The sequence below is a fragment of the Muscardinus avellanarius genome (assembly GCF_963383645.1).
Source record: "Muscardinus avellanarius genome assembly, chromosome: 10".
NCBI classification, from domain to species: domain Eukaryota; kingdom Metazoa; phylum Chordata; class Mammalia; order Rodentia; family Gliridae; genus Muscardinus; species Muscardinus avellanarius.
In genome coordinates this window covers 17,090,548-17,112,256 of record NC_137796.1, presented here as the reverse complement: position 1 = coordinate 17,112,256, position 21,709 = coordinate 17,090,548, and the positions used below count along the sequence as shown (strand labels likewise).

The window sequence follows — 21,709 nt, the reverse complement described above, 5'->3', positions numbered from 1 at the left end:
GTGATTGGGTTTGCTGGGATACAGCTCCATCTTTTTTCTCACTGCCTTTCACTCTTGGTTCATCCAAAGGTTCCCAAAATGCCAGCATTCCTTCGCTCTGCCCTTCAGATTTTGTTTTCTGAAGATTCCAGAAAACTCTATGTGGCATCAAATCAAGGGTCTCTACATGTCATTCAGCTGTTGGAAGGAAGCTTCAAGCACCTGCATACTTTCCAGCCTCAGTCAGGTAGGAATTTGGTAACAAGCGTTTTCTCCTTATAGGCCTCAGTGTCTGGGGTTCCCACGTACTCTTCCCACCCCGCAAGTAGGCTCGCTCACATGTTTGCACTTTAAAGTAGGAGGAGATATCTGGAAATGAAGATGAGATCGGAAGTGTTTTTCACACCTACTCTTTTCTCACTGGGTTTTTGATGCCTTATTTGGGGCCAGAGAAGTTTCGTCATCCTTCTTGGAGTTTTGTTAGTAGAGGAAGGAGAAAGTTAAGATCATCTGTTATCCTGATGCCTAGTAATAACTGCCCGTAATGTTTTGGTATTTTGCAGTGTGTGTTTGCACGTAGGGATTTTTTTTTTTTTTTTTTTTTTTTTTTTTGTGGTACTGGGGTTCCTGGAAGCCCTTCTACCTCCGGGCTACACTCCCAGACCTATTTTTTATACTTTTTTATTTGGAAACAGGGTCTCCTAAGCCAGCGCTCGCGGCTGGCTTCGAACCTGCGCGATCCTCCTGTCTCTGCCTCCCAAGCGCGGGGATTACAAGCGTGCGCCACCACGCCCGGCTTTTTTTTTTTTTTTTTAGTGGTACTGGGGTTCCTGTAAATTCTTCTACCTCCGGGCTACACTCCCAGACCTATTTTATACTTTTTTATTTGGAAACAGGGTCTCTTAAGCCAGCACAGCTGACTTCAAACCTGTGTGATCCTCCTGTCTCCGCCTCCCAAGCATGGGGATTACAAGCATGCGCCACCACGCCTGGTGACACCTATTTTTTATATTTTTTAAATTTGGAAACAGGGTCTCTTAAGCCAGCGAGTCTGGCTTTGAACCTGCGTGATCCTCCTGTCTCTGCCTCCCAAGTGCGGAGATTACAAGCGTGCGCTACCACGCCCAGCTGGACATGTTACTTTTGTGTGAGCATGTGGTACTAGGGAGTGAACACAGAGCATTCTACCTCTGAGCTACATCCCCAGCCCTATTTTATTTTTTGTTCAAAAAAGGATCTCACTGAATTGCTGCAGCTGGTTTGGAATCTGTGATCCTCCTGTCTCAGCCTCCCAAGTACTAGGATTATAGATGTGCATTACCACCCCCACCTACTTGCTTTGGTCGGTTGTTTATGTGAAGGTTAAATTTCTTTCTTTCTTTCTTTCTTTCTTTCTTTCTTTCTTTCTTTCTTTCTTTCTTTCTTTCTTTCTTTCTTTACAGGGCTGGAGATGGAACCCAGGGGCATTCTACCTCTGAGCTACACTCCCAACCCTATTTTTTTATTCTTTATTTTGAAACAGGGTCTCACTGAGTTGCAGAGGGCCTCACTAAGTAGCTGAGGCTGTCTGCAAACCGCGATCCTCCTGTTTCAGCCTCCCGAATGCTGGGATTACAAGCATATGCCACCATACCCAGCTAAGGTCAAAATGTTTTTATGCATATGGATTTATTACTTGTGTTTATGGCCACTTTTTCAAGTACCTTGAGACTGTAGTATGCACAAGTGAGTGCGACCCTGTGTACAATTTACTGAGTTAATTGTTGAAGTTTTATACTTTGCATCTAGCTTAAAGTGGTAGTTGGATTCTTCCCATGGGTTTTTCCTGTCTGTGTTGCCCTGAATTTTACCTGCCTCCTTGTCATTTAGACTCCATCAATCTGGGAAGACCTGGGCAAGTGCATGCGCATGCGCGCGCGCGCGCGTGTGTGTGTGTGTGTGTGTGTGTGTGTGTGTGTGTGTGTGTGTACACATAGGGGCATTCTACCTCTGAACTGCACTCTCCAGGTTTTTGTTTGTTGGTTGGTTGGTTTTGTTTTTTTTTAATCAAGATCTCATTAGGTTGTTGAGAGCCTAACTATGTTGCTGAAACTGGCCTTTAACTTGTAATCCTCCTGTTTTAGCCTCCGAAGTATGGGGATTATGGATTATAGATGTAAGCTGCTCCAGAAAAAAAGCCTACTAACTAGAGGTCAGATAAGTTAGATTAATAATATCTATCAAGGACATTTCTGTGTTTTGATGCTTATTTGTTGGGTTTTTTGGTACTGAGGATTGAATCCAGGGCATTCTACCTCTGAGCCACCCCCAGCCCTATTTTGTTTTGAAATGGGGTCCTGCGAACTTGCTGAGGGTCTTGCTAAGTTGTTGGGACTGGCCTCAAGCCTGCGATGGTCCTGCCTCAGCCTCCCAGTACTGGGATTGTAGGTGTATGCCACTGTGCCTGGTTGTATATGTTTTTATTATAAAAATTAGACTATCTTGCATTCAGTGCCCTTGCTATCATTGCCACCCACCCTTTAGCAACTGGTCTATGTCTTGGTATAAAGCTTTTTCATCGTTTGACATCTCTATGGAGCACACATTTTGGCATATAGCATCCCTGATTTTTATCCTGTATGCTCATGTTGCCAGTTTGAAGTCTTTGATGACAAGTGGCTTCTATGTGCCTAGTAGGGCCAAACAGCATTGAATGCTCATCCCATTTGGTGCTAAGTAGGCAGCAGGTGTCCAACAAATTAAAGATATGCATCCTGGCGTGCTGGCGCGCGCTTATAATCCCAGCCTTCGGGAGGCTGAGACAGGAGGATCGCAGTTCATGGATAGCCTCAGCTGCTTAGTGAGGCCCTTTGCAACTCAGTGATACCCTGTTTCAAAATAAAGAATAAAAAAATAGGGCTGGGGGCATAGCTTGGAGATAGAATGCCTCTGAGATCCACCCTAGTACTGCCAGAAAAATAAATAAATAAAGATGTGCTTCAGTTCGGTTGAAATTGCCATGCATCCATAATTTTGACTTAAAATCAGTTAGTAGGAAAAGAGTTTGAAATAGTTAAGGTATATATTTTAGTGAGGAATGGTATCCTGATTTTCTGTTCCTAAGAAAGTGTCTTACACCTGAGCAAATGCTGTCTTCATTATCGCTGGCCCCTCTTTATTTCCCAGGTTCAAGGCCAGCCTCAGCAATTTAGTGAAACCCTGCTTCAAAAAAAAGGTCTGATGTATAGCTCAGACTTACAGTGCCCATGGGTTCAATTCCTAGTACAAAACAAACCAGCCCACCCAGAGTAGACTAGTTAAATCAGGCATGGTAGTGGATTCCTATGGTCCCAGTATTGAAGAGCCTGGGACAGGAAGACCAAAGGCTTGAGGATAGCCTCAGCAGTTTAGTGAGATCTCACTTCAAAATAAAAAAGTTAGTGTGATGGCACAGTCTTGTAATCAGTACGTAGGAGCATGAAACAGGAGGATTGTGGGTTCATGGCCAACCTTAGCTACTTACCAAAGCCCTTTGCAATTTAATAAACTTTGTTTCAAAATAAAGATTTTTTTTAAAAATTGTGCTGATATGTAGCTCAGAGGTAGAATGCCCTTGGATCCTCCCCCCCCCCCCCCGCACACACAAAATCAATAAATAAAAAAATTAAAAAAGTGGCTGGGCGTGGTGTGGCGCATGCTTATAATTTCCACGCTTAGGAGGCTGAGACAGGAGGATTGCGCAGGTTTGAAGCCAGCCTCAGCTGGCTTAAGAGACCCTGTTTCCAAATAAAATATATATTTAAAAAAAAAATAGGTCTGGGAGTGTAGCCCGGAGGTAGAAGGCCCCTGGGTTCCGTCCCAGTACCACCAAAAAAAAAAAAAAAGAATAAAAAATAGGGCATGGGGTGCAGCTCGGAAGTCGAATGCCCCTGGGTTCCATCCCCAGACCCACCAAAAAAAAAAAAAAAGGTCTGGGAGTGTAGCCCAGAGGTAGAAGGTCCCTGGGTTCCATCCCCAGTACCACCAATAAATTAAATAAATAAATAAATAAATAAGTAAGTAAATAAATAAATAAATAAAAGTGCTGATGAGCATGGCTTGGAGATAGGATGTTCCTAAAGTTCTATCCCAGTATAAAACAACAACAAACAACAACAAAAAGAAGACAGGTTAGCATTTAGAGCTTAATTTCAAAATCCTCTGTAAGTTCTGTCAGTGACTTAAGACTGTAGGTCTCATTGGCTTCTACTGTCATCTTCAGGGTGGGCCTGCCTGTGGACTCTGTAAATCTCGACTGAATTGTTGTTCTGCCCGCACAGGGACAGTGGAGGCCATGTGTCTTTTGGCAGTCAGTCCAGATGGGAATTGGCTAGCTGCATCAGGTACCAGTGCTGGAGTCCATGTGTATGATGTAAAGCATCTAAAGGTAATCTGCCTTTATCTTTTTCTTCCCTTTCCTGTGGTACTGAAGAGTAAACCCAGCCCATCATGTACTGAGGTGCATCCCCAGCTCTTCTTACTTTCTTCTTTTCTTTATCTTTTTTTGGTGCTAAGGGAATATTCTACCTCTGAGCTATACCCCCAGACTGATTATTTTATTTTCCAGTACTAGGGATGGAACCCAGGGGCATTGTACCTTTGAGCTACACGCCCCAACCCTATTTTTTAGTCTATTTGTTTATTTATTTATTTATTTATTTATTTATTTATTTATTTATTTTGCAGTACTGGGAATGGAACCCAGGGGCATTCTATCTCCAAGCTACACCTCGAGTCCTGTTTTTAGTGTTTACATTTTTTGAAAAAGGGTCTCACTGAGTTGCAAAGGGCCTTGCTAAGTAGCTGAGGCTGTCTTCAAACTGCAATCCTCCAGTCTCAGCCTCCCGAATGCTGGGATTACAAGTATGTGTTACCTACCCAGCTTATTTTTTATTTGGAAATAGGGTCTCACTGGGTTGCTGAGGCTGGCCTTGAACTTGGGATCCTCCTGTACTGTGATTACAGATGTGTGCCGTGTGCCATGAGACCCGCTTTTTATATTTTGAGATAGGGTTTTGCTATGTTACCCAGGCTGACCTTGAATTTGACATAGTCATGCCTCAGTTTCCTGAGTCACAGGGATTATAGGTGTGTACTACTGGTTCCCTCTATAGCAGTACTGTGAACCATACACACATACATACAGGAGGCATATGCGATTCAAGGCAGATTGGAATGACCTGGAAATTTATTAAACTTTTGTGTGTGGGGGGTGGTAATACTGAGGATTGAACCCAGAGGCGTTCTGCCTATGAGCTATACCCCAGCCCTATCTTTCATTTTATTAAAAAACAGTGTCTCAGCCGGGCGTGGAGGCTTGTAATCCCAGCATTTGGGAGGATAAGACCAGAGGATCGCAGTTCAAGAACAGCCTCAGTTACTTAGGCCCTCCACAACTCAGTGAGACTGGGTTTCAAAAATAAAGAATAGCTGGGTGTGGTGGCACACATTTGTAATCCCCAGGCTTGGGAAGCAGAGACAGCCGGATCGTGCTAGTTCGAAGCCAGCGCTATTGACTTAAGAGACCCTGTTTCTAAATAAAAGTATAAACTAGGTCTGAGAGTGTAGCCTGAATGTAGAAGGGCGTCCAGAAACCCCACTACCACCAAAAAAAAAAGAATAATAATAATAATAAAAGAAAAGAATAAAAAATAGGGCAGGGGGTGTAGCTCGGAGGTCAAATGCCCCTGGGTTCCATCCCCAGACCCACAAAAAAACAACAACAAAAACAAAACAACAGGGTCTCACTAAATTGTTGAGGGCCTCAAAAAGTTGTTCAGCCTCCCAAATACTGGGATTACACCCTGCTAGACTTTTTGTTGTTGTTTTATTACTAGGTATTGGATCCAGAGGCATTATACCTCCAGGTTTTACCTTCAGTCTGATTTTATTACTTATTTCAAAACAGGGTCTCACTGAGTTGCTAAGGCTGGCTTCAAATTTATGATCCTCCTCAAACTCCGTCTCCCAGGGTGTACTGCCAAGCCCAGCTTAAATTTTTTTTTTTTTTTTTGCTGTACTAGGGATGCAACCTAGGGGCATTCTACCTTCAAGCCATATTTTTTATTTTGAAACAGGGTGCTACTGAGTTGCAAAGGGCCTCACTAAGTAGCTGAGTCTGTCTACAAACCATGATCCTCCTGTCTCAGCCTCTCAAATCTTGGGATTACAAGTGTGTCACCAAGCCTGGCTTTTTTTTTTTTTTTTTTTTTTGTGGGTGATCCTGGGGATGGAATCCAGATGCCTCTACCTTCTACCTCTGGGCTATACCTCTGGCCTTTTTTTTTGGTGGTACTGGGAATGGAACCCAGGGGCTTTTATCTCTGGGCTACACTCCCAGGCCTATTTTATATTTTTTATTTGGAAGCAGGGTCTCTTAAGCCAGCTGAGGCTGGCTTCGAACCTGTGCAATCCTCCTGTCTCAGCCTCCCAAGCGCGGGGATTACAAGTGTGCACCACCGCACCTGGCACCCCCGACCTATTTATATTTTATACAAACAGGGTCTCACTAAGTTGCTAAGAGCCTCATTAAGTATCTGAGGCTGGCATAGAACCTGTGTGATCCTCCTGTCTCAGCTTCCCAAGTACTGGGATTACAAGCGTGCGCCACCATGCCTGGCTTTCATTAATAGGGACTTTTTTTTCCTGATTCCAGTTTTAACTTACTTGGCTATGTTAAGCTATGATCTGATACATTAAAGTCATTCAGTGGGAACAGTCAAGTGATTCATGCACTGAAATATGAAATGAAGGATTTGTGGGTGATGAATCCACATCTTGGTTATTTCTATATTTGAGGGAGGGAAAATTCTGACAAAAATAGTTATAAGAGTTGGGGATGGTAACAGTTTACATGTAATGGCTTGCCTCATATTTTCAAAGTATTTTTAAATTAAACAGAACAAAGTAAAATGAAAAAAAGAAATCCAGGAAACTTTTCACTGACCATTAATAATATTGTCATTCATATATTGAGTTACAATGATCTGTCTTGTAAGTCTTCATCTGCATCATGAAAATCAAGCTGGTCATAGTGGCACATGCCTGTAAATCCCAGTACTTTGAGGCTGAGAAATGAGGATTTCAGGTTCAAAACTAGTTGAGCAACTTAGTGAGATTCTCAGCAATATAGTGAGAACCTGTTTCAAAGTAAAAAATAAAATAGGGCTGAGGGTGTAGCTCAGAGGTAGAATGCCTCTGGGTTCACACTCTAGTACCACACACACAAAAAAAATAATAATAATGAAAATTAAAAAGCTGAGCATTGTGGTGTACATTTGTATTCCCAGTATCTGGGAGGCTGAGACAGGAAGATCACAGCTTCAAAGACAATCTTGAGAACTTAGTGAGGCCCTCCACAACTTAGAGCATGTTTTGAAAAAGAAATAAAATCAGGCTGAGGGTATAACTTGGAGGGGGAATGCCTCTGGGTTCAATCCCTAATAACCACCCAAAAAACAAATCAGATTAGAATTACTCAAGCCTTACAGTAAGCATAGCATTAAAACTTTAAGACAAGCCAGGCGTGGTGGCGCACGCTTGTAATCCCCGCATTTGGGAAGCAGAGACAGGAAGATCATGTAGGTTCGAAGCCAGCTGCGCTGGCTTAAGAGACCCTGTTTCCAAATAAAAAAGTATAAAATGGGTTTGGGAGTGTAGCCTGGAGGTAGAAGGATTTCCAGGAACCCCAGTACCACACACACAAAAAAAACAAAAACAAACTTACAGACACCAGCCAGGTGTGGTGGCGCACGCTTGTAGTCCCAGCATTTGAGTGGCAGGGACCAGAGGATCACAGTTCACAGACAGCCTTAGCTACTAGTGAGGCTCTCCGCAACTTAGTGAGACCTTGTTTCAACAAAATAAAGAATAAAAAATAGGGCAGGAAAAGTAGCTCAGAGGTACAATGCCCCTGGGTCCCATCCCCAGACCCGCAAAAGCAAAAAAAAAAAAAAAAAACAAAAACTTTTAGGACCAAATCCTTTACTGCATAACTTAATCTTTATTTCTTTGCGGTAAGATGTGGTAGGAACATGTACAGAGCACTTGCCTTGGAGCCTCGACTGACATTTAGAAAGAGAGTGGGCTAGGGATTAGCGCATTGAAAAACACTTGCCTGGGTCTGATCTCTAGCACCCCCAGAAGAAAATAAAAAAGAATAATTCCATGTAGTTTACACATACCTTATAATTATACATATTACCTATACCTAGGCATTAATTTCTTGGGTCGGTGTGTGTGCGCGCACACATGCATGCTCACTTCTGGAAACTGAGCAGAAGGGCATTCTACCTCCGAGCTATACCCCCAGTCCTTTTTGGTTTGGAAACAGGGTCCAGCTAAGTTGCCAGGAACCTCTCTATATTGCTGAGGCTGTCCTCCAGCCTGCTGTCCTCCTGTGCCAATCTCCCAAGTACTAGAATTACAGGTGTAATGCCACTGTGCCCTGCCCTGGGCAATATCTAAACCCAGAATGGATCTATAGGCTCCCTGTTGATGGTATATTCTTGAGCAATTCATCCAGATGCATTTACTCTAGATTTTTTTTTTTTTTAACTCAGAGGTATTCGACCTCTGAGCTACACCCCATGCCCTATTTTGTATTTTTTATTTTGAAACAGGGTCTCACTAAGTTGCTGAGAGCCTCACTAAGTAGCTGAGACTGGCATCCTCCCAAACTCTGGGATTACAAGTGTGTGCCACCACACCTGGCTTACTTTTTAATTTTGAAGCAGGGTTTCACTAAGTTTCTCAGGCTGGTCATGAACCTGTGGTCCTCTTTTTTTTTTTTTTTCCATGTGGATTGAAATCGAGGGCTTTCTACCTCTGAGCTAAACCCCAAGCCCTGTTCTTTTGTTTGGTTGTTTGTTTTTGTCTTTTTGTTTGTTTGTTTGTTCGTTTAGTTTTGAAATACAGTCTCAATAAAATGCAAAGGGGCTTACTAAGTTTGCTGAGACTAATCAGGAACCTGTGATCCTACTGTCTCAGTCTCCCAAAAAGTAGGATTACAGGTATGTCTTTGTCTGACATAAATATGCATTTTTTTAAATGAAATTAAAGTTCATTGATAGTGAAATGTCTAAGGTTCATGGGAACTTGCACAGAATTTTTTTTTGAGTTCCAAAAAGTGGTATTTTAAGAACTAACTTGAGGGCTGAGGAGTGTAGCTCATTGGTAGAGCATTTGCTTAGTATGCACAAAGCTCTGCCATCAATTCCCGTACTAAAAATCACCCCTGCCAGGCGTGGTGGTGCACGCTTGTAATCCCCACGCTTGGGAGGCTGAGACAGGAGGATCGCGCAGGTTCAAAACCAGCCTCGGCTACTTAGTGAGGCTCTCAGCAACTTTGTGAGACCCTGTTTCCAAATAAAATATAAAATAGGTCTGGGAGTATAGCCCGGAGGTAGAAAGCCTCTGGGTTCCAACCCCAGGACCACACACACAAAAAAAATCACCCCAAAAACTCCTCAAGAAAGGCTGGAGAGTGTCCAGCCTTTCTTGAGGAAATGCGCCCTAAAGAGTTGCCTTTGTCATTTGTTTCCAGCTCCACTGCACAGTGCCTGCTTACAATTTTCCAGTGACTGCTCTGGCCATCGCCCCCACTACTAACAACCTTGTCATCGTTCATTCTGACCAGCAGGTAAGAGACATTCCAAGGCCTTCTCTTTCCCTCCTACTAGATGATAACTTGGATCCTGAGAAAATGAAATGAAGAGCTTGTCTTTGGAGGGGTAGATACGGGTAGCTCTCTCTGTGTGAGGTAAAGCTTTAATGCGTGGCCTGGCCTCATCATGGCCAAGGGTATTCATTGGTTTGATGGGACACAGTTTGCCTGGTAAAACCAAGATTCGGGAGCCAAGAAGCACAGGAGGGTGGAGGAATCTTGATGTACTCATTTCACTGATTCTTTTAGATTACAGATGCCTTGGGGAATGATTAGATTATGAGAGTTGTGAGTGCCTTAAAAGGCCAGGCGTGGCGGTGCACGTTTGTAATGCCAGTGCTTGGGAGACTGAGACAGGAGGATGGCACAGGTTTGAAGCCAGCCTCAGCTACTTAGTGTGGCTCTCAGCAAGTTAGTGAGACCCTGTTTCCAAATAAATTATAAAATAGGGTTGGGGGTATAACCTGGAGGTAGAAAGACCCTAGGTTTTAATCCCCATTACCACACACACACAAAAAAAGGCCGGGCGTGGTGGCACAGGTTTGTAATCCCAGCATTCGGGAGGATCATGGTTTGTGGACAGCCTCAGCTTCTAAGTGAGGCACAAATCAGTGAGACCCTGTTTCAAAAATAAAAAGGACTAAAAAAATAGGGCTGGAGGTGCAGCTCAGAGGTACAATGTCCCTGAGTTCCATCCCCAGTACTGCAAAAAGAAAAAAAAAAGAAAAAAAGTGGCTTAAAAAATATAACTTTCTCGCGCGCTCGCTCTCCCTCCCTCCCCCCACCTTCTTTCTCTGTCTCTCCCCCTCTACTTCTCTCTCCCCCTCCCTCTCTTCGTCTCTTCCTTTCATGTTGACACCTCCAATAAATCTCTTGGCTACCAAAAAAGTGTGTGTGTGTGTGTGTGTGTGTGTGTGTGTGTGTGTGTGTAACTTACCTTCATTTTTGCAGATGAGGAAATCAGGCTCTAGTAAAATCAGGTGTCTAATTTCAGTCAAAATGAGAATTCACTCTGATTTTTTCATGCCATGTTATAAGGAGAATTTTGTGATTATAAGGAGAAGATCTTTAAAATCCAGGGCCACATTATGAAATTATCAATGCTTTTATATCCTCATTTGCAAAACAGAAATAAAAGTAAACATTATTGTACATTCCACAGAGTTTGCGGAAAGATTAAATGTGATCTAGGAGCCAAGCGTGTGAGCACATGCCTGTAATCCCAGTACTTGGGAGACTAAGACAGAAGCATTGCAGGGTGGTTTTTTGTTTTGTTTTGTTTTTTGTTTGTTTGTTTTGTGGTACTGGGGATGGAACCCAGGGGCTTTCTACCTCTGGGCTACTTTCCCAGACCTATTTTATATTTTGTTTGGAAACAGCTCTCACTGAGTTGCTTAGGCTGGCTTCGAATCTGTGCGATCCTCCTGTCTCAGCCTCCCAATCTACACTTGGGATTACAAGTGTGCGCCACCATGCCAGGTAGTTTTGTTTTGATGGTATTGAGGGTTGAACCCAGGGGCATTCTCTTAGCTATACACCCAGTCCTATTTTATTTTTATTTTGAAACAGAATCTTACTAGGTTGATAGTAGTAAAGTCTCACTATTTGCTGAGGCTGTCCTTGAACCTGCAACCCTCTCTTCTCAGCATAATAGTACTGGGATTACAGCTCGGTGCCACCACACTGAGCTCTGCTTACTATGTTGATGAGCAGTTTTTACACTCACATGCACACATACCTATTCTAGCCAAAAAAAAAAGAAACTTCTAGGTGAGTCCTAGACTGACGACTGAACCGTGAGTGAAGCCACATCCTTGTTCTTGTCACTTAAAATAATAATGTCTACCTGGCACCTTTTACCAGTAGTTTGTCCCTTAAGTGCTTCATTCATTAAAACTGGTGGGAAATTTTTTGTAATTTTAGATTAGCTAAGACCAAAGAGTAGATAATATAGCGTGTCCTCTCATGTGTTGCATAAATTAGTATGCCCCTTTAGAGAGTAAATTTTGTCAATATCTTCAAAAGTTTTTTTTTTCTTTTTTTCTTTTTTTTTTTTTTTCTTTTGTGGTACTGGGGTTCCTGGAAACCTTTCTACCTCCGGGCTACACTCCCAGACCTATTTTATATTTTATTTGGAAACAGGTCTCTTAAGCCAGCAAGGCTGGCTTCGAAGCAGCACGATCCTTCTGTCTCCTCCTCCCAAGTGCGGGGATTATAAGCGTGTCACGCCCGGCCGATCATTATATTTTCTATGCATGTACCAAATTATAATACTGTGCTCTATAGAAAGTACAAATATTCTATGCCAGTTAAAAACCTTTCTTTCTTTCTTTCTTTCTTTCTTTCTTTCTTTCTTTCTCTTTTTTTTTTTTTTTTTTTTGTGGTACTGGGAATTGAACCCAGGGACATTCTACCTGTGAAGCTACACCCTCAGCCCTATTTTTTATTCTTTATTTTGAAACAGGGTCTCACTGTGTTGCAGAGGTCTCACCATGTAGCTGAGGCTGGTCATGAACCTGCAGTCCTCCTGTCTCAGCCACCCAAGTACTGGGATTACAAGCCTGTGCCACCAGACTTGGATAAAAGCAAATTTTGGCAGGGGTGGGGGTGGGGTAAGACATGAATGATCACTCTACATACTCACAGTTGCCAGTCTCCTTCCTATAAGGATATATAAAAAACAATACAGAATAGTATGTATTGTGTGTATAAACTATCTGTGAAAGATATAAACAGAGTTGACAGTTACTCTTTTGGGGAAGAAGGATGTCACGATTGCAGGGCAGTTGGGCATGGTGGCATATGCCTCAAATCCCAGTACTTGGGCTAGGGGTGTAGCTCTGAGGTAGAATGTCCCTGGGTTCAATCCTCAGTGCCATAAAAGGAATAAAGAAAAAAGATTACTGGGCAACTTTATTATTCTGTAACTTACCTTTAGATTTTATTTGTTAAAAAAAAAAAGGAGTGGGAAACCATAAAGTTGAACATAATATAATCAAGGTTTCTATATTTTCGGGTTAGAAATCAGGGATAAGATTCATAAGGGACGCCGGGCGTGGCGGCGCAGGCTTGTAATCCCAGCATTGAGGAGGCTGAGACAGGAGGAATGCGCAGGTGTGCAGCCAGCCGCAGCTACTTAGTGAGGCCCTCTGGGACTCAGAGCCTCTTTCAAAATAAAGAATACAAAAGAGGGCTGGGGGTGTCGCTTGGAGGTATAATGACCCTGGTTTCCATCCCCAGTACCACACACACACACAAAACTAATAAGGGACAAGACCTTTGTGGGTAGAGCCTGAATTTCCTCTCTCGTCATTCTTCAGATATTTGAGTACAGCATCCCAGACAAACAGTACACAGAGTGGAGCCGGACTATCCAGAAACAAGGTTTTCACCACCTTTGGCTCCAAAGGGATACTCCCATCACACACATCAGTTTTCATCCCAAGAGACCGATGCACATCCTCCTCCATGATGCCTACATGTTCTGCATCATTGACAAGTCCTTGGTGAGTTCTTCACTGCCACCTTGCTGGGTCTTCTTTATTTAGGAGTCTTCAAGTTCAAAAAGCATCTAATTAAAGGAGGAAGAATCAGAATCAGGATTTCTAGCCTGTTCTTGGGAGGAGAGGAGCTTGTGACAGGTTTCCTTTGCATTCACACCTTTCAGGAAAGGGCTGGCCTCTCTGTACAGTTTTTTTTGTTTGTTTGTTTGTTTTTGTTGTTGTTGTTGTTGCTGTGACTACTTCTCTTCTTTGCCAAGTGACCTTAATGTAATAGGAAAGAGATTAGGCTGCTATTCAGAAGGTGACCCTCATCAGAGAATACCACTGATTTGGCTAACTCACTTTCAACTTTGAGTCCCAACGTGAGTGACTGACGTGGTTTCATTAAAGGAGACACAGGCTGATGTTTTGACAATTGGGCTGAAGATAGTGCAGGCTTAAAGCATTGGTCTTAATGTCTCCAGAAAAGTCCAGTTAGGAAAATTCCATTCTCGTGACTGATGTAGGTGGGGGTCTGAGCATATTCCTCAGTTTGAGATTCCAGCCTCTTTGTCAGCTGCTGTTTCGATTTGTCCCATGTTTACATGACTTTTCTGCACAGGGGCTTTCTTTCCTAAGAGCACTGTGGGCCACGGCCATGCCTGCCATGCACTCTGGGCTTAGATTATAGTCAACCCCAGCTGTTCCGGTGCATCCGTGGAGGTGGGGGTGGAAGGAGCACAGGAAAGCACCAGATGGCTGTGGCGGAGGTGTGCACAGGGATGTGTCACTGAAACTCATCTCGTGGGTCCTGTGTCCTTTGAGTGTGGGAAGAAGAGCTGGCTGACAAGTCCTTCTGCAAGATGAGCGGTACAGGAAGGGCTCCTCCCACATGCCGGCCTGTCTTTAACTCATCCTGGGTTGCCTTTTCCCAAGCCCTGGTGACAAGTAGACCGCTTCCCCAACCTGAGCAGAGCTATTTCCCACGGAAGTCGGAGACACGTATCATTTGTTTTGCCAGAGACCATCCCTTGAGGTGCCGGTGACATCATCAGGTGGTTTGTGGCCAGGTTTCATGGGAGAGCATCAGTGAGTTGGCTGGGCTCTGCGATCTGGTTGGGGAAGAATCTAGAAAGCATAGAGCTCCTGCACACACCAATTTCCTCCATTCTGACAGTGGTTTTGAGACTGGCCGGTCTTGGTCGGCCCTTTGTTCTCGCCAGCCTTGGAGTACTGAGCTCTCTTACCTCATCCTGTCCCCTCTGTAGTGTGGCTGGAAGAGCATCACTCTGCCTTATGAAGTAAGGCAAGTCCTGCAGGTAGTAAATATACAAGATGGTTAGAAAATAATGTCCTGAAAAACAGCGGTGCTTTGGTAACAATTTAAATAGTATCTCCTAGCTGGGCCTGGTGACCCATGCTTGTAATCCCAATTCTTAGAAAGCTGAGACAGGAGGATTTCAGGTTTGAGGATAGCCTCAGCAAGTAGTGAGACTCATCAACCTAGTGAGACCCTGTTTCCAAATAAAAGTAAAATAGGTCAGGAGACATAGCTCAAAGATAGAAGGCCCCTTGCTCAATCCCTAGCACCACAAAAATAAATAAATAAATAAATAAATAAATAAATAAATAAATAAATAAATAAATACTATATCTTTGTCTTTGTAGCCTCTTCCAAATGACAAAACCGTACTCTACAATCCACTTCCTCCCACGAATGAATCAGATGTCTTCCGGAGGCGCACAGCCCATGCCTTTAAAATTTCTAAGATATATAAGGTAAAACATCTTGTGTTGTATTTTGGATGGTTGATTGCTTATGATGATATAAAAATGTAATAAGCTCCACAACAGGAAGTCAAGAGCACCTTCATTTTATATGCAGAGAACCTGGTTTGGGGAGACAGGTGACCTTTCTGAGACTGTCCCTTATGCCCATAATTGGTTGTTCATGCCTCAGTAGGTGAGAGGCAGGCACATCATCTTTCCCCAAAGAAAATGCATATATAGTGGAAGCTGGCTTTCAATTTTACTTCTATTGGGAAATGTTAAGCAAATGGAAGTCATTGAATTTTTTATGATTTTTCTCTTTTCTGGCTAGTCTTTCACTATTTATAAAACAATCCTTCAAGCCAGGCGTGGTGGCGCACGCTTGTAATCCCTGCGCTTTGGGAGGCTGAGACAGGAGGATCGCACAGGTGCAAAGCCAGCCTCAGCTACTTAGTGAGGCTCTCAGCAACTTAGTGAGACCCTGTTTCCAAATAAAATATAAAATAGGTCTGAGAGTATAGCCCAGAGGTAGAATGCCTCTGGGTTCCACCCCCAATGCCACCAAAAATAAATAAATAAATAAAAATAAAACAGTCCTTCATTGAACTTTTGATACTACAGCTATTTGAATCAATTTAGAGAAGTTCCGCAGTTAGAATTCTTAGGAGTGAACCCGATTTAACACTAGCCACCTCTCCACTCTTTTGAATCTGAGAGTAGCAAAAATTGTCAGTCGTAGGCCCGTTGAGCTTTGAGTGAGTCCAGCCCTGGGCTCTGTTACCCTGCTCGGATTGGGCCCCAGTTTGAGTCTCGTGTGGCCTCACTGTCATCTCTCTGCAGCCCTTACTCTTCATGGAACTCTTGGATGAAAGGACCCTCGTGGCAGTGGAACGGCCCCTGGATGACATCATTGCTCAGCTCCCGCCACCTATCAAAAAGAAGAAGTTTGGGACCTAAAAGAGAGCACTGTCTGTGTGCTCTCTTGGACTGTCTGCCCTGTTTCTTTTCACAAATCATGATAATAAAAAAAAGTTATTCTTTAGGACTAGTCATTAGAAATGTATCTTCCAAAATAATGGACGGCAGTTTTCCCTCATTGGATAAAAGTGGGTGGAGGCTCACTACAAAACTCTTGAGGTATTTGTGGTTAAGAAATGTTCTCAGTAGCTACAGATTCATCCAGCGTCTTCAGGGTCCTGTTTGTTTTTTAGGCCACAGTCTCAGATAAAAAGACAGTATGTGCCCTTGGTTCCCAGCAATGTGCCTAAGTCTTCGGGGCCTGGTGGCTTCACTCTCAGCCAGCATGCAGCCTGGGCAAAGGCCTGGGAGCCTGGCCGACATCACCCCGGAGTGCAGGGAACTATGGTTACTCACTCAGGATAGCCTTACTGCTGATAGCTATCATCAGCCTTACAGTGCAGGAAGAATTTTCACTCCAGCGTCCTAAGAAGGGGAGTGCTCCCTCTCTGCAAATCAAATGCCTTTGGCAGTCATCTGTTAGTTTGATTTAAAGGGGAAAAAAATCAACCATTTCCAATCTTTTTGCCTGTCATATGCCACTTTTGAAAGGTAAGGAAACATTGGGCATGGGTTTTTGGGGGGTAGGCGTGGAGGAGGAGAGCCCGCTGTATATGTCACCTTTTCTACTGTCTTCTGCCTGCTTTGACATCCTTATTCTTTTGGGAGTTCTCCACTGACTAGGTTTTTGTTTTTGTTTTGTGTTGCTGGAGATGGAACCCAGGGGCATTCTACCTCCAAGCTATACCCCAGCCCTATTTTATTCTTTTGTTTGGAAACAGGGTCTCACTAAGTTACTGAGGATAAATTGCTGAGGCTGTCTTGAACTTGCCATCCTCCTGACTCAATCTCCCAAGTACTGGGATTACAAGTATGTGCCACGACGCCTGGATCAACTGACTATTTTTAATGTGATATTTAAATTAGAATGTGAAGAACTGCAGTCAACCCGAACTGAGCAGATTGATTTCTTTCCCATCTCAGTGAGTGTATTCTGTTGCCTTCCTGTGGAAAGCCAGTACATGTGGTTTTGTTTGGTTGTATTGGGGAATGGGGGCTAATGGGCAAGGAAGTAGGTAGGTTGTGGCAGCATCACAAGTTAGAAGTGCTGGTGAATATTTTTGCTAAGATGAACCCCACCTTCCAATCTGGAGAGGGAAAGCAAGTGGGAGAATGTAAGGCTGCTTATTCAGAGGAGAATTAATAGGTTAAAAGAGAACCAAAAAGTGCCTAATTCTTATTATTTATTATTTTTGGTGCTGGGGATTGAACTCATAGTCATCATACCTCTGAGTTACACCAGTCATATTTGATTTTTTATTTGAAAACAGTCTCTCCAAGTTGCCGAGGCTGGTCTCAAATCTGTGATCCTCCTGTCTTAACTCTTCAAGTAATGGGATTACAAGCATGTGCCACTGTGCCCATCTGAGCCAAATGACTTAGGACATAAAGGGTAGTGTATCTCCCATTCATAAAAAGGGACAGATGCAAGGTTTACAGCACTGGGCACTTCTGCTTACCCCACCGCCACTTAGGTTCCACGCTGATAGGAGGTATTTAAAGAAAGCTCCAACTCCTTAGGTCGCCAGTGTAAAGTAACTGCCTTACTCCTTGGCTGGTCTACATTTATTTATTTTGCAGTACTGGAGATGGAACCCAGGGGCATTCTACCTCCGAGCAACACCCTAGCCATATTTTTTATTCTTTACTTTGTGGTTTTTTTTTTTTTTTTTTTTTTTTTTTTATGGTACTGGGGTTCCTAGAAGCCCTTCTACCTCCGGGCTACACTCACAGACCTATTTTTTACTTATTTTTATTTAGAAACAGAGTCTCTTAAGCCAGCACAGCTGGCTTCGAACCTGCGCAATCTTCCTGTCTCCGCCTCCTAAGTGCGGGGATTACAAGCGTGCGCCACCACGCCCGGCATCTTTACTTTGAAACAGGGTCTCACTGAGTTGCAAAGGGTCTCACTAAAGAGCTGAGGCTGTCCGCGAACCAGGATCCTCCTGTCTCAGCCTCCTGAATGCTGGGATTACAAGCATGCACCACCACACCCGGCAACTGGTCTACATTTAATGTTTGTGAACAGAGGGAGGCTAAGATGCCTTAAATATTAACTCACTTTGCTGGCCAAAGAGATATACATTCAGGAAATTCTTATATAATAACTGGAGTCCGGTGAGAGAGAGAGAGAGTCTCTCCTCTCCTCTCCTCTCCTCTCCTCTCCTCTCCTCTCCTCTCTCTCTCCTCTCTCCTCTCTCTTCTCTCTCTTCTCTTCTCTTCTCTTCTCTTCTCTTCTCTTCTCTCTCTTTCTCTCTCTCTCTCTCATGTGCTGAACACCCCGGGCCCTTCATATGCCTCTGCTACTGAGGTACACTCCTAGCCCACTGATTCATCTTTAAAACCTGTGGATCATAGAAGATATACTTCTGAGTCTGTACAGAAGTAAAACTGAAAGCGGAAAATATTCCTTTGTAAGGTTTTCAGCTGGTGATTTGGACTTCCAAATATAGTATAGGAAGTAAGAGCTTTAGGCCTTGAAATTCCTCTTAAGTAGAAAACTGAACAAAGGCAGCAGAAAACAACTGGGGTGAGATAGAAATTGAGGTAAGGAAAGGCAAAGCATTGTTAAAATAAGAGGAATGCCTTAGTGCATTTCCCCACACTTTGGGCATTTTATAAACTGCATGTTTAAAGTAGTTTTGTCCTTGATGTTAGGTTTCTGTTTGGGGCACTACAGGCTGCTGCTCATACTTGGTTCTACTGAAATATTTTATGTGAGACCGGCTTAGGAACGGTCTTTTTTTTGCCAGTCTAATGCAAATGGTTTAAAATTTCACTTTTCTCATTTACTAGTTGGTAATCTGATATGTGAATGAATAACTCACCTTTACTCTGAAGATCCAGATAGTAAATTAGACTGAGACAAATTCTTGGAATATTGAAAGTAAGAAGCTACCCATTTTTTGTGTTGTTTTGTTTTTGAAGCTTTCTTCTGAGCATGAAAACTTTCTTGTGGAATTTTATTCAGAACCACGGCAAAAGTGGATCTTTTCTGTTTGAAGGGTTGGGGGAAGAAGTGAAGTTTTTTTTTACCATGGAAATGTAGACCAAGAGGAAAAGTGACTTCCTAGGATCACGCAGTGATTTGTCAAAGGCCAAGACAGAAGGGTTTCCAAAGCTCTGGGAGTCCTCGGGGTTGAAAGCTGGATTGTGCACGAGTGTGTGTTTATCTGAGGTACGTCCACGTTGCGCAGCTGATTCCCAAAGGGCCCCATGATTCCTTGGATGCCTGTTGCACTCGTTGACTCAGGAGGGAGTTCAGGCCCTGGCTGAAAGCCTGGAAATTCCATAGGCGTCATTAAACATGACTTGGCGTTCAGCGGTATGTGAAGAATGACAGTAGAAGCTGACTGTGAGGCTGCAAAGTTTTAGCCAGACATGGTGGCACACGCCTGTAATCCCAAGCAACCCTGGAGGCTGAGGCGGGAGAATCTCAAGCTCAGGGCCAGCCTGGTCAACTTAGTTAGACTCTGTCTCAGAATAGAGATGCAGCCCAGGGGTGAGCATCTAAGCCTTGGTCTTAATCTCCAGTACTGCCAACATAAAATAGACTGTGGAACTATGAGGCACCGAAAATCTTGTTAGAACTCGTGGTGGGGAAAGTGGACTTTTATTTTTAGACCTTATTTGAATTTCATGGCAAATTATGTAATTTCCATAATTGTCAATAAAAGCCCTGGTGATTTTCCATAACTAAGTGTGGATCCAGTGCAACTGAACTGCTCCACAAATCCTTGCTAATATTTTCCTTAAAAGAAAATCATGGTGCTACAAAACTGCCACCAGCTGCTTCCCATTAGGAATGTGGTTAGCAGATGTGGGTTTTCGTAGTCATAATGCATGAGAGAGTTAATCCATTTTTGTGGGTTTCATATGGATAGCGATTTATCTTGGCAGGATGAATTAAAATGTGCTTGCATCAGCTGAAGTATATGTGCACCTTTCCTCGTACTACACGTTTATATTGGAGAGGAAATACGTTGTAGGATATTTCTCCTAGAAGGCAAAGGAATGCTGTCCACTAAAAGGGACAACTATCCGGGCGTCGTGGCGCACACTTGTCATCCCAGTACTTGGGAGGCTGAGACAGGAGGGTCACAGGAGTGAAGCCAGCCTCAACAACTTTGTGAGGCTGTCAGCAACTTAGCGAGACCTCATTTCCAAATAAAAAATTAAAATAGGGCTGGGGGGAGGGTAGCTGGATGTAGAATGCCCCTGGGTTCAATTCCCAGCATACCTAAGAAAAGATAACTCATCTCACAGTCTTCTAACTGGGGAAGAATTATGCGTCAGTAATTTTTCAGAATTGGATTGGTTATTTTACAAGCTTATTTCCCCCCTTAGCCTCTTAGAAGTAATTGAGCAGCTCCTGCCTTTGTTCTTCTGGCAGCCTTTGTAGCAGTGACCTTCAGGCCTGCTAAGGGCTGCAGTTTTGCCTGGGGCACTCCTTGCTTATGAAATTACACAACATTCAACCCTTGGAAGCAACCCCAAAGCCACTAATTCTTTTCTTTGTTGGACTCTTGGCAGCTTATGCTCCCTTTTAGCCAAAGTGTAGCTTTATACAAGATCTGTTTTTCCCTAGAATTAATTTGGCCTTTTGCTCTTTATGCTTGGAATCAAATGGCATTCATGGCAGACGGCTTCATAGATGAAGTATAGAATCTCACCTGGAAGGCTGTCACAAGGTTTTATTTTTGCTGCTGCTGCAAGTCAACAGGTAATGGCTGCAGCTGTTTGGGGGGATTGGACCAGGAGCATTCTGCCTCTGAGCTCTGCCCCCAGTTCTTGAGTTGTGTTTTTTGTTTTTTGTGTTTTGTTTTGGTACTGGGGATAGAACCCAGAGGCATATTATCTCCAAGCTATTACCCCCTGCCTGATTTTATGTCTTATTTTGAAACAAGGGTCTCATTAGATTGCTGAGAGCCTTGTGAAATTGTTGAGGCTGCCTTTGAAACTGAGGTCCACCACGCCTGGCTCAATCCTCTTTTTTTTTCTTTTTTTCTTTTTTGTGGTACTGGGGGTAGAACCCGGGGGCTTTTTACTTCCGGGCTACACCTCCAGGCCTATTTTATAATTTATTTGGATCCCTCACTAAGTAGCTGAGGCTGGCTTTGAACCTGTGCGATCCTCCTGTCTCAGCCTCCCACGTGCTAGGATTACAAGCGTGCGCCATCATGCCCAGTTCAATTCTGTTTTTTCTTTTTTTTTTTGGGAAGTAGGTTCTCACTACGTTGCTGACATCCTCACTAAGTTTCTGAGACTACCTTTGAACCTGCGATCCTCCTGTCTGCCTCCCAAATACTCGGGTTATAGACATACGCCGTCACACCTGGCTGTGGCCATGCTGTGTGTGTGTGTAGGGATACTGGGGATTGAACCCAGGGCATTCTACCTCTGAGCTACACCCTCAGCCCTATTTTTATTTTATTTTATTTTTTGTGGTACTAGGGATGGAACCCAGGGGCATTCTACCTCTGAACTCACTCCCAGCCCTATTTTTTTATTTATTTTGAAGCAGGGTCTCACTGAGTTGCAAAGGGCCTCACTAAGTAATAGCTGAGGCTGTCCGCAAACTGCGATCATCCCATCTCAACCTCCCAAATGCTGGGATTACAAGCGTGCGCCACCACGCCTGACTTTTTATTTTTTATTTTTATTTTTTTGCAGTACTGGGATGGACCCCAGGGGCATTCTACCTCTGAGCTACACCAAC

The 21,709-nt window shown here is 43.5% G+C and overlaps 1 protein-coding gene across 1 annotated transcript in view; it reads left to right on the top strand.

Annotated features, from left to right (window-relative positions):
• UTP4 (UTP4 small subunit processome component) overlaps positions 1-15,870 on the top strand; it is a gene marked incomplete at both ends in the record, with an annotated part of 45,166 nt that extends 29,296 nt beyond the window's left edge. The window contains 6 exon segments of the mRNA XM_080702928.1: positions 70-226; positions 4,278-4,384; positions 9,542-9,637; positions 12,982-13,167; positions 14,812-14,922; positions 15,754-15,870. Coding sequence (XP_080559054.1) covers positions 70-226; positions 4,278-4,384; positions 9,542-9,637; positions 12,982-13,167; positions 14,812-14,922; positions 15,754-15,870 — 774 coding nt within the window.
• Between the last annotated feature and the right edge of the window lie 5,839 nt (positions 15,871-21,709).